The following is an 11,640-nucleotide window of genomic DNA, read 5'->3' as shown; positions in this document are numbered from 1 at the left end:
CGTATTCATATCGCCCGATATCGCCCATCGTCTAAACGAGGATGGGTTCGTCGCCAAGATATGCATGTGCCCCGCATACTGCCTGAAGCGATCCCGTCAAGGTGTTCTTGTCTCCGAGCTCACCTGGAACGAGCACCAGAAATTAGACCGATATCATGCGCGAAGACGAATCCCGAAGGAGAAGCAGATCACTCCCATAGTAAGGGCGGAGCAGAGACGCACTGCTGCCTTCTCAGAGACCCCAAGAGCATCTTGTGGAGTCAACTCGTCGCCAGTGAGTGCTCCGGATCAGCCTGTGGCGAGTCGGCAACTCGTGCTCGAGAACCTTTTCAGCCGAGCCAACAAGTACATGAGACTGAACAACGGAGGGGCAGAGCCGACCTCAACGACAGGTCAGTGCTTGTCTAGTTGTGCTCATTATGATTTGGCGGCATCAAACCCGAGGGCTCGGGCTGTCACTCGGCCTCTCAGTGGATCCGGCGAGCTGTCCTGTTGGTCAAAGGGCTCTATATGATAATACCCATCTGACTCACGACCTCGGTTTCCTGCCCTCAACTCTTCAAGTTCATCCAAGCGACTCACGACGGGCTGTTGCTTCAGCCGAGGTTCACCTTCAGCCACTCAGCGACTGTTCGAATACTCACAGCAGTGATACATCCACTCCGACGGGCACTCTCCCCTCGACGTCTCGTATCGGTATCCAAACCGAGAATGCAGCAATGGGAGCACCAAACATGGAGCATGAGTCTATCTCGATCCAGGACGCGTCGGTATCGGATTCATCCAACGGTATAGCAATCGCCGAGTCTGACTCAAGGCCGCAATCCGCTGCTGGGCCAGTTGATGCTGCCCTTGGCTCTCTTTCATCAGCAAGCACCAAAATAGACTGTACAAACGATGTCCTCAATGATATAGACATTCAAGATGCAGCTCAAGATACAGCTCAAGATACAGCTCAAGATGAAGTTCAAGAATATTACCATGACACACTCACGCGACGTATTGCCGAGCGAACGAGTCAATCTCTAGCCTTGGATGTTCTCACCAGGCTGGCCGAAGATCATCATCAATTTTTATACGACGACCAAAATGTGGTCGAGGAACTTGAGTCATTGGCATCAGGTGAGCTCCATACTATCCCGGTGTCGGAGTGAATCGCTCGAAGCGTCTCTGCGCGACTTGATACACACAACGTCGGCTCCATGACGCTCATCACTCACGGACCGGATCCAGAATCCGCAACCGAGTCGACTCCCTCGGATCATTAGACGGACCAGCAGAGTCAGCGCCCCAAGGTCCGCCGAACCAAGGGTACGTGGAACTGGTTGAGATCTTCTGTCTCCATCGGATGGGACACGTCACTGATACTCGGTACATCACCAGAACTGTCACACTTTGCAGTTGAGCTCTTTAAAATGTTTGCCACCCTCAACGTCAGCAAGGAGGTTGCAAAATCCTTCATCGACCTCTTCAATACTTGCTTTGGCGAAAGCATGGAGAAGTTGCCAAGTCTCTGCTCGATGAAATCACATCTTATGGAGAAGTATGGACAACAACAAAAATCACTCCACAGCTGTGCATGTGCCACCTTTGTGGACAAGCATGAGTTCCAGTGCGACTGCCACTGTGTTCATTGCGGCCATGCCCGCTACGTTGGTGGACAGGATCTTGATACGACACATCGCCAGGGATGTGCCAAAGTGTCCAGACCCGGTGGCAGTTCTGCGAACCCTCCAATGCAAATACCTTCGAGTATTCAAGTTCGAAGGAACACGACAGTCAACCTGGAGGCATCACAAGGGGAAAATGCCAATGTAAAGCAAGAGGTGACAGTCGTTCACGACGAAGGGCAACGAGTCGCTGTTCTTGTCTTACCTGTACATCAGCATCCGGCTCGGCTCACTGATTCGCAACTTGATTTTTGCCTTCAACGACACAGACTCCGTGACTTGAGTCCGGGCCCGAGCCAAGAAAGCTCTACCAGCACCACTCCCTTATCAACCAGCCGCAGGATCAATTCCGATATCCAGATGCAGTCGAAAAGTAGAGACATCGAGCAAATTGAGTGGTCGAAGGTGGTGGACCGATTCCAACCGACACACAAATGCAGGTCGCCTGAAACGAAACGAGATATCCTGTTATGAGTAAGGTGTGTCATTGTTTTGGTCCTGAATACACTTTCACCGCCCAACATGGCCTCCAGACACTGTGAGCACACCGTTTGGCCGAGAAACTCACTTGGTGTTGAAAAGCTTCACTTTATCCGGAGCTTTGTGGGCTGCCACACACTGGGATTCAATGGCATTGATCGATCTGACTGAACAACAGTGATCGTCCGGCACTGTTGTGGTGGCTCCGGTTTGGCTATCGACAGATTCAAGGAACTCGACCAATGACCCTGATTCCTCCCGAGTCCACTCCCAATGGGAAAACACCCAACCCATCACGAGTGATGCTGTATTTGACACTCTATCAAATATGCAAACCTGTGTTGTTCCACGATCATCGATTGATTCACATGGTGTGTCGGTGATCACTGCAATGGCGAATGCATTGCCGGCGGTTCCTGGTATCTCTCCACGACCACCAACATTGCCTACTCTCACCCATCTCTCACTTCCCTCGCAACGGCGATGCAAAACGGATTCCGAGTCCAGCGCTCCTTGTGTCCACAGCTCCAGCCCTGACACTGCCCAAGCCACACCGGCCCTGGCTCGTTCGGTTTTTCTTCCTGTCCAAGCGCGTCCATCCAGCAATCGGGCCTCCCTCGGTCAATTCTCTTGCGGCAATGCCCCCCAAACGATCTTTGTCTGACCGTCCACCGCCCCGCAGCTCTCGAGCCGGCGGCGGGGACAGGAATCCCCTGCCCAATCGTCCTTCCGCCAAGAAGATCCGTCGATCGGGCGCTGACTCACAACCAGCGTCCCAGCCTGCCGTCCCCGCCCGCCCGCCCGGCTCCAGTAGAATCGAAAGTAGCCTCAACCACCACGATCTCATCACCATCCTGGTCTGCAACAGCGCTTTCATCGCCAGTATTGATCCAGCAGTCCTGGTCACATTCCCTGATCTCGCTCCCCAGTACGAAAACATCCTGTCGCTGATCTCTGAGGCCGGATGGGCGCATCTGACTCAGTCGCATATGCGATCTCTCAAGCCTGGCAAAAACTACTCTGGAGCAAACGGCTATTTCAATATCGCCAAGACCATCGCTACGCTCACCAGAGGCGTGAACGCTTCCGTTTGTCGGAAGGATCTCCTCGAAGGGATCTTCCACTTCCTCATGCGCATAGACGGATACCCTCGCAGCTTTCAAGCTTACCAAAAGGAGCTTCCTCTCTGGTGGGCGGCCTCCGAATCCAAAGCCCTGGCCAAGAAGTTGAGGCGATATCTGTGCCTCGAGTTCCCCTTTTGTTTGGAGAGCTACGACAGCGGTATTGCCGACATCAAATTACTCGGTCGGACCGTGCAATTTAAACTGTTTGACAGCGCTCGTATTCTCGAGTACATCGGGCCGGACCAGTTCCCTGATGATATCGGCTACGACGAATATTACAGTGGTGAAGAAAGCGAAGAAGATATCGAATATACCGACGACAACGACGACGATTCTCCCTTCGATATGAGCGAAGCTTTTCGAGAAACGGGCAAAGATGATTGTGTCCTCTGGATTGCTCGGTTTGAAACCCATCCATTCCTCACCACCGAGCAAAGATCCAAGCTTCTCCCGCACGAAGCCTTTGTCCTCAAGCACAGGCAATGCAGTGATCTCCACTTTGTCAACTGTTCATTTGCGTCGGTCTCGGGATTTCCAAAGTCGCTCGATGACCTCCAAACGCTGACGTTTCATGAATCGCTCTCGACAGTGAAGATCACCAGCACAGGGCAGTTTCCGAGAATGCCTCGATTGAGTTCCCTCTCTATGCCCAGTGGTATTCTCAGTTTCGATGGTGTACCGTCTTGTCGAGACTGGTTGAGCAGATTTTGGATATCGGATTGCAACGACCTTGCCAGCCTGGAAGGATTTCCGAGTTCGTCGCAACTGACGGAACTCGTGATGCCAAGCGGCATCGTCAGCCTCAAAGGCATGCCCCACACCCTGCCGGATCTGACCAAGTTTGACCTGTCTCGCTGTGACCAAGTCGTCGACATGGAGGGATTTCCACACGTTCCAAAAGTCGAAGAGCTGCTTCTTCCCCCACAGCTTCGCAGTATCGACAATCTCGGCCAATACTTTGGAAATCTGAGGGTGCTGGACATTGGCCGCTGTCAGATCAACTCTCTTCGTGGCCTCCCCGACATGCCAAAATTGAATATCCTCAAGCTTCCGCCGCCCATCCAGACCCTGGAGGGGCTTCCTCTGTCGCTCGACGCCCTCGAGTCGCTCGATATGTGGAGGTGTCACCGCTTGGTGTCCCTGAAAGGGCTGCATCCGATGCCAAGTTTGAGCTCATTGAGACTTCCAGAGTCCAACATCTCCCTCAAGAGCATTTCTGACTGGGTTGCCTGGCTCAAGAATTCCCGGAAATGGAAACGTCACGTTGACGCTGAGGATAGGCTTGTCTCCGTCTTCCCCAGACTAAGGACTCTATGAATGTCGCTGTCGCTTGGAGGTATCGAGGCGCTGTCGGAAGCTTTCCAGTCAGTTACTTGTTTTCACATCGTCTTGGATGGGCCCGAGAGCCTCTTTTCTCAGCTACCGCCGATCCCCCAAGCGTGCTCGGTATACCTCCATGCTACAGTGGACCAGATGATCCAAATCGCGGGACCCCCCGTCTCCCTCGATATTTACCATTCATTCGAGAGATGGCACAGCTATATGAAAGGCGATATCGATGAGAGCAAGCCACTCATGCCGATGCTGGTGCTCGCTGAAAACCACATAAAGCAAGGCCGACTACCAGTGAAGGCAATTGCAGGCCCGTCCCCTGCTAAGGTTCCGGCCGGCGCGAGGCTTCCCGTTGCTGATAATCAGGTCCTGGATCTTTCGGGTATGTCTCACACACATGTGGCCATACCCAACATCGTCGAATCCCTTGAATGGGCATCAGCTCTACTTGGATCGGTCAAGATTCTCAATCTGATAAGTGGAGAAATCAAGTCACTGAAGGGAATGCCGTCCATGAACTCGCTTGAGGAACTCACGATATCAGCCAACATTGCCGATCTCCGAGGTCTCCCGGCTGCTCTCCCATCGCTCAGACGACTATATTTGGATGGCTGCAAGATGCTCGAGTCTCTCAAGGGCATGTCCGAGCTGCCAAAGTTAAAAGAGCTGATAATCCGCGCACCCGTGACCAGTCTGGAAGGGATGCCGGCGACTCTCGTCTCACTCAAGGACCTCACCCTCGGCGACATCTGTTTGCTCACAACCTTGAAGGGCCTTCCCTATCTCCCAAATATCCAAAAGCTGGTGCTCTCGCCGGAAATCCGAGAGCCGGGGATCTCTGGCGCTCGTATGGCATCGCTTCTGGAGCTGGATATGCGCCAGTGCTCTTTTTTTGATGCGCGAGACCTGCTCCATCAACTGCCAAAGCTGCGATCGCTGTTGCCGCCTCAATCCATCGACAACTTCAGCTGGCTACCGAGGACGATCCCGTCCCTCCGGGTTCTGGATTTGAACACCTGTCGTGTGCTTACATCCGTGGAGGGCCTTCCCGACATGCCGAACCTGGAGACCCTCTCTCTCCCCAACGAGCTCAAGTCCATGCACGGCCTCCCCTCAGTCTTGCCGAGGCTGAAGTCGCTTTGTTTCAATAAGGGCAGTCGGACCAGCGGAAACCTCTTCCAGGGCTTCCCGCATATGCCGGCGCTTCAGCACCTAAACCTTCTTTCCGAGCCTCACTCTTTCCGAGGGCTTCCGTCGACCCTGGAAGCGCTCACTGTCCTGGAAGTGAGTGGCTTGAAATCGATCGATGGACTTCCATACATGCCCAACCTGCGCGAGCTCATTCTAAATGGCCACTATCCACAAGCGTATGCGCGTCGGCAGCTCATGAACAGCATCCAGGCCTACCGCCCAAGTTTGCATGTGAGGCAGTAAATGCTCGACATACTTTGTCCGAATACTGTCGCCACTCACTATTTCTGGCGATACCAAGCCTCATTCGGAAAAATAAAGATTGTGTCGAAATACTTTATGCTGTTTCCCTCACAGCATCGTCCCTGGTGTTGCCATCTCCGGCTTTGCCTCTCTCAGAAGATGGCTGCGGTGACAGGGGGATGAAATCCTGACTATCGAGGACTACTCAGAGGTGCACGATGTATTCTGGATCGAAATGTCTCGTGAAGAAGGGGCCTCGTTGGATGATCTATTCCACCAGCGCAGTTCTGGTCGTATCGCTGTTTGACTTGGATCGCTGCACTTGTTGAGCCCTCAGTGGCGGCACAGCTCGGCACAGCTTGGCACAGCATGCCATATCGTATGACAAAGCTTGTATGTATTCAAGATCCAGCGAAGAGGGAGGGGAGAGGGTGAATGGGGCGCCCGGTGGTTCTCTATCAAAGACAAGATGCACGCGGCTCGTTCATACGAGTGCGCAGGGTGTAGGATGGGCGGAGCGGGATGGATGGATGGGGAGGAGAGGAGAGGAGGCTCGGGAATACACAGCGACGGTGTGACATCAGAGCGTGGGTGCGTGAAATTAGCGAGTGGAAAGAATATAGGGGAAGAGAGTTGAGGGGAGGAGATGGGGGCAAAAACAGCCGGCATCGTCCCGGCGAGTTTACTCATAGTCCTCCAGGGGCGGGCAGGAGCAGATCTAGAGGAGCAATCAAAGGAGAGCACGAGGTCTGGGTCAGCATACATTCCAATCCGGAGTAGCAGCAGTAGCAGCCCCCAGCTAGCACTTTCACATCGGTCGCCGTCTCATCGACAATCTCAAGTCCGCGAGAGATTGCAAAGCTTACCAGGTTGCGGTCGCCATAGGTATCATCAACGCGGCTGACGGTCGGCCAGAACTTCTTCTTCTTGAGACCCGGCAGAGGGAAGGCGGCCTGCTCGCGCGAGTAAGGGCGGTCCCATTCGGGCTTGAGCAGATCCTCGACGGTGTGTGGGGCGTTGGTGAGGACGTTGTTGGTCTGGGGCTGTCGGCCCTCCTCGATCTCGCGGATCTCGTTGCGGATCGATATCATGGCGTTGATGAAGCGGTCAATCTCGGCCTTGGGCTCGGACTCGGTAGGCTCGATCATGAGGGTGTTGGCAACGGGGAAGGACATGGTGGGGGAGTGGAAGCCATAGTCCTGAGGGAAGCGCAAGGTTGGACAGACGGGGTGGGATGGGATGGGATGGGATGGGATGGGATATGATGAGAGACGATCAACAAAATCGAGACCGAAACCGAAACCGAAAACGAAACCGAGACAAGACCACGAACCATCGCGCATCCCTTGCGAGGAAGGGGAGGGCGAGAAGGGAAGCATAAGGGGCAGTGCAAGACAAACTCACCAGCAGACGCTTGGCAATGTCGATGCCCTGGATGTGCGAGGTGTTGGCAAACGGCCGGCAGTCGACGATGAACTCGTGGGCGCACATGCCGTTCTTGTTGACGAACAGGATCTTGTAGTGGGGCTCGAGGCGTTTGAGCATGTAGTTGGCGTTCAGGAGAGCAACCTGGGTGGCATTCTTGAGACCCTGGTCGCCCATCATCTTGAGGTACGACCAGGTGATGGGCAGGATGCTGGCGGATCCCCAAGGAGCAGCCGAGACCGGACCGATGCCATTCTCACCGCCGGTGGGGACGATGGGGTGCGAGGGCAGGAAGGGAGCCAAGTGGGATTTGCTGCAAGATCAAGGTATGCAAAGTGAGCGTTAGCCAGGAGCGACTTGCCAGCGGCCATGTGGCCATGCGGGGAGAGTCGGAGGGACAAAGGGGCAACGGGACACGCGGAAACTGGACAGACGGACAGCTCGCAAGGTCGAAGAGAACGCATGATGTGGTGGACCGACAGCCCGGCAAATGAACAACAGCACACCGATGCAGCGAGACATTGCTGCAGCAAATGGGAAGATGGACTCACACTCCGATAGGGCCCATGCCGGGGCCACCGCCGCCGTGGGGAATGCAGAAGGTCTTGTGGAGGTTCAGGTGGCAGACGTCGGCGCCGATCTCGGCGGGGTTGCAGAGACCCATCTGGGCGTTGAGGTTGGCGCCGTCCATGTAGACCTGGCCGCCGTGGCTGTGGATGATCTCGCAGGCGCGCTTGATGCCCTCCTCAAAGACACCGTAGGTCGAAGGATAGGTGATCATGGTGGCAGCAAGGTTGTTCTTGTGCTTCTCGGCCTTGGCGGCCAGATCGTCAAGGTCGAGGTAGCCCTTCTCATCGCACTTGACGGTGACGACCTTGAGGGAGCACATCGCGGCCGAGGCCGGGTTGGTGCCATGGGCCGAGACGGGGATGAGTACAACGTCGCGGTGGCCCTGGCCGATGGAGGCGAGGTACTTTTTGATGACTCGCAGGCCGGCGTACTCGCCCTGGGCACCACTGTTGGGCTGGAGCGAGATGGTGTCAAAGCCCGTGGCCTGGGCAAGGGCATCTTGGAGCTGCTCGTGCATGATCTTGTAGCCTTCGGCCTGGTCGGCGGGGACGAAGGGATGGAGGGCGCCAAACTCGGGCCAGGTGACGGGAATCATCTCGGTGGTGGCGTTGAGCTTCATGGTGCACGAGCCCAGGGGGATCATGGCGTCGCCGAGCGAGAGGTCCTTCTTTTGAAGGTGAGTGATGTAGCGGAGCATGTCGGTCTCGGAGTGGTAGATGTTGAAGATGGGATGCTTCAGGTAGGCCGACTGACGGGTGAGCTGGGTGGCAAAGAAGGCGCCCGAGCTGGGGGTCAGCTTGAGATCGGCAGCGACGGCCTCGATGTCGATGGTCTTGTCGCCAAAGACAGAGACCAGGGCCTCGAGGTCACCCTTGGTGACGGTTTCGTCGAGCGAGACACCGACGCGGTGCTCGTCGACGGGACGCAAGTTGATGCCAGCAGCGGCGGCACGACGCACGATGGCATCGGAGCCGCCCTGGACGCGGACAGTGACGGTGTCAAAGAAGCTCTCGGTCTCGACGGTGTGACCGAGACGGCGAACGGACTCGGCAAAGACGCCAGTGAGGTTGTGGATGCGCTGAGCAATCTCGCGAATGCCCTGGGAGGCAGTGGGTATACAGAAGCAACGGTGAGCGATATTGCCGGTTGCGATAGTTGCTGTAGCGATTGCCGCGGCATCCGCCAGTATAGCAGCAGCGAGACACAACAACGAAGCACAGCGACCAGCTACCAGACACGTACCGTCGGGCCGTGGTAGACGGCGTACATGGCGGCCATGTTGGCCAGAAGGGCCTGGGCGGTGCAGATGTTGCTGGTGGCCTTCTCGCGACGAATGTGCTGCTCGCGGGTCTGGAGCGAGAGACGGTAGGCCTGGCGATCCTCCGTGTCCTTGGAGAGACCAATGAGACGGCCGGGCATGCGGCGCTTGTACTCATCTCGAACGGCCAGGAAGGCGGCGTGAGGGCCACCGTAGCCCAGCGGGACACCAAAGCGCTGCGAGTTACCAAAGGCAATGTCGACGCCAAACTCTCCCGGGGGCTTGAGCAGGGCGAGGGACATGAGATCGGTGGCGCAAGTGACGAGGGCCTTGTGCTCGTGGGCCTTCTTCGTGAAGGTTTCGTAGTCGAGAACACGGCCGTCGGTGGTGGGGTACTGCGATTGGGGACGAGCACAGAGAGTGGAAGGTTAGAGGTGCAGCCAAACGCACGGACACGGCTGATGCTGGACACGGGCGCAGGAATATTCCGCGATTGGTGGTAGTGGTGATTGAGGGCGACTGAAGGCGGACGCGGGAGGCAGGCAGGCAGTGCAGAGAGACGGTGGTATAGCAGAGACAGGGGTTCCAGCATATGGACCATGCAGCGACTCATCCAGCAAAGCGGTGGGGAATACGGAAGGAGGGCCGATTGCCAGTGGAAGAGAGATGTGGCAGACACGATGGATCGACGGCATGAGCCGTTTGCCAGAGCAGATCCTCACCTGGATCAAGACGCCCATGAGGTTGCCCTTGTACTCGTCAAAGTTGAGGGTCTCGTAGTCGCCGACGACGACCTGGATGCCAAAGCCCTCAGCGCGGGTCTTGACGCAGCTGATGGTCTGGGGGTGGCAGGCACGGTCGACAAAGAAGATGTTCTTCTTGTGGTTGGCCTGGCCAAAGCACATCAGCATGGCCTCGGCGGCGGCGGTGCCTTCGTCGAGGAGCGAGGCGTTGGCGATGGGCAGGCCGGTCATGTCCTGGACCATAGTCTGCCAGTTCATCAGCGACTCGAGGCGGCCCTGAGAAATTTCAGGTTGGTAGGGAGTGTACTGATGGCACGAGGAATGGCATGGCGGGAGGAAGGAGCCGGAAGGAGCCGGGACATGTGAAATGCGTGAGCAGAATGAGCAAGCAACCGTCCAGAACCGCGCGCCAGACCCAGCCGGACAGCGACGAGGGTGATTCCGATGGCACAAAGTGCGATTCAGGGGCAGAAGATGCAATTCGAAAGTGATAGTGCGGATGAAGCTCCCGCTTGCGATCGAGGGCAGGCAGAGGATGCGAGCGGCAGGCACACAAATGCATACCTGGGTGTACCAGCCGGGGTTCTCCATGATGTTGCGGAGAATGACAGGAGGGGTGATGGAGCTGTAGTAGCCCATACCGATGTAGGACTTGAAGATCTTGTTCTTGGAGGCAATCTCACGCAGGATAGCGAGGGTCTCGGTCTCGGGCACGGCCGGACCGAGCTTGGTACCCTTGACGACGTGGATGGCCTCGGGCACGGTCTTGTTGACGAGATCGGCGAGATCTTTGACACCGACGACCTTGCACATCTCCGCGACATCCGAGTCGTTGGGGCCAATGTGGCGTCTGGGGAAAGAGTCGCGGGGAGCAAAGACATCTGCCGAGTGCAGACGGGCGGCAGAGGAGAAGGAGGCCGACAGGACGGGGGAGGATCGAGCGGTGACCGAGCGAACAAGATGGCGAGAGGCTGAGCGAGCGGCAATCAGCGGAGCCGCCGAGGCATAGCGGGCAGCACGGATGGTGGCAGCGGCAAACATGGCGGGATCTCTTCTGGATGACTGGCGAGGATGCGTATGTGGATGCGAAAGGGAAGCCAAGGCAGAGAAGCAGTTTGGGGTGGTGGTGAACGGGAGTAATCAGCTACGAGATGCGGGTTAGTTTGAGATCAGACGATGATCGGTGCAATTCAGGCCAGACGGAGGCAAAGACGGAGGCAAACGCAGCGACAATCCACGACCCGGCATGTACGCTAGGAGCGATCCCCACCTTCTACCGAGGGACGATCGGGATGGAGCGAGCCGGGAAGGAGGGTCGCTTGCGGGATGGGCAGTCTCTGGAGGTGTAGCAGCAGCAGGGGCAGTCCAGCGACGGCAGCGACGACAGAGACGGCAGCGCCGGATCGGCAAAAGAGACCCAGAGAAGACGAGAGGTAGCGACGGTCGAGACCCGGCGGGGAGGGCGACGGGCTTTATAGCACGCCGGGCAGCAACGGAGCTCGAAAAAAAAGTTGCCGACGACGACCGAGTGGGACCAAGAAGGCTTCCGTAACCCGGCGGTCACGCTGGCGCGCAAGGCGGTTGGGGGGGCACAGCCACAGTCG

General features: G+C 56.6%; 3 protein-coding genes across 3 annotated transcripts; 2 read left to right on the top strand and 1 right to left on the bottom strand.

Moving 5' to 3' along the window:
* Window positions 1–719: 719 nt before the first annotated feature.
* Window positions 720–4,591, top strand: BJ171DRAFT_585760 (uncharacterized protein; the record flags this gene model as incomplete). Its single annotated transcript, XM_053114379.1, has 5 exons — window positions 720–770; window positions 916–999; window positions 1,269–1,311; window positions 1,402–1,543; window positions 2,833–4,591. The coding sequence occupies 5 exons, from the start codon at window positions 720–722 to the stop codon at window positions 4,589–4,591; spliced, it is 2,079 nt and encodes a 692-aa protein (XP_052962902.1).
* Window positions 4,592–4,849: 258 nt separating this feature from the next.
* On the top strand, window positions 4,850–6,133 carry BJ171DRAFT_632809 (uncharacterized protein; the record flags this gene model as incomplete). The annotated part of the gene is made up of 1 exon (XM_053115657.1): window positions 4,850–6,133. One exon carries the CDS (start codon window positions 4,850–4,852, stop codon window positions 6,038–6,040), a length of 1,191 nt encoding a protein of 396 aa, XP_052962901.1. The 3' UTR covers window positions 6,041–6,133.
* Window positions 6,134–6,400: 267 nt separating this feature from the next.
* Window positions 6,401–11,454, bottom strand: BJ171DRAFT_462908 (glycine cleavage system P-protein-domain-containing protein). The gene is made up of 7 exons (XM_053108528.1): window positions 10,601–11,454; window positions 10,016–10,342; window positions 9,278–9,688; window positions 8,017–9,134; window positions 7,445–7,778; window positions 6,907–7,239; window positions 6,401–6,758 (listed from the first exon to the last, which is right to left on the bottom strand). The coding sequence occupies exons 1-7, from the start codon at window positions 11,075–11,077 to the stop codon at window positions 6,723–6,725; spliced, it is 3,036 nt and encodes a 1,011-aa protein (XP_052962900.1). The 5' UTR covers window positions 11,078–11,454; the 3' UTR covers window positions 6,401–6,722.
* Between the last annotated feature and the right edge of the window lie 186 nt (window positions 11,455–11,640).

This window comes from Polychytrium aggregatum (genome assembly GCF_025602895.1).
Source record: "Polychytrium aggregatum strain JEL109 chromosome Unknown BJ171scaffold_45, whole genome shotgun sequence".
Classification (NCBI taxonomy): domain Eukaryota; kingdom Fungi; phylum Chytridiomycota; class Chytridiomycetes; order Polychytriales; genus Polychytrium; species Polychytrium aggregatum.
The sequence above is the reverse complement of the archived record's forward strand: the minus strand, read 5'-3'. Positions and strand labels throughout refer to the sequence as shown.

What these genes read in the sequence shown, in the direction of transcription:
- BJ171DRAFT_462908 (XM_053108528.1), bottom strand. Translation starts at nt 11,077, where the DNA reads ATGTTTGCCGCTGCCACCATCCGTGCTGCCCGCTATGCCTCGGCGGCT. An exon ending in ACCCCGGCTGGTACACCCAG is followed by an intron (nt 10,343 to 10,600) that starts GTATGCATTTGT and finishes TCGTGCCATCAG; the next exon opens with TACACTCCCTACCAACCTGA. An exon ending in TCATGGGCGTCTTGATCCAG is followed by an intron (nt 9,689 to 10,015) that starts GTGAGGATCTGC and finishes CCCCAATCGCAG; the next exon opens with TACCCCACCACCGACGGCCG.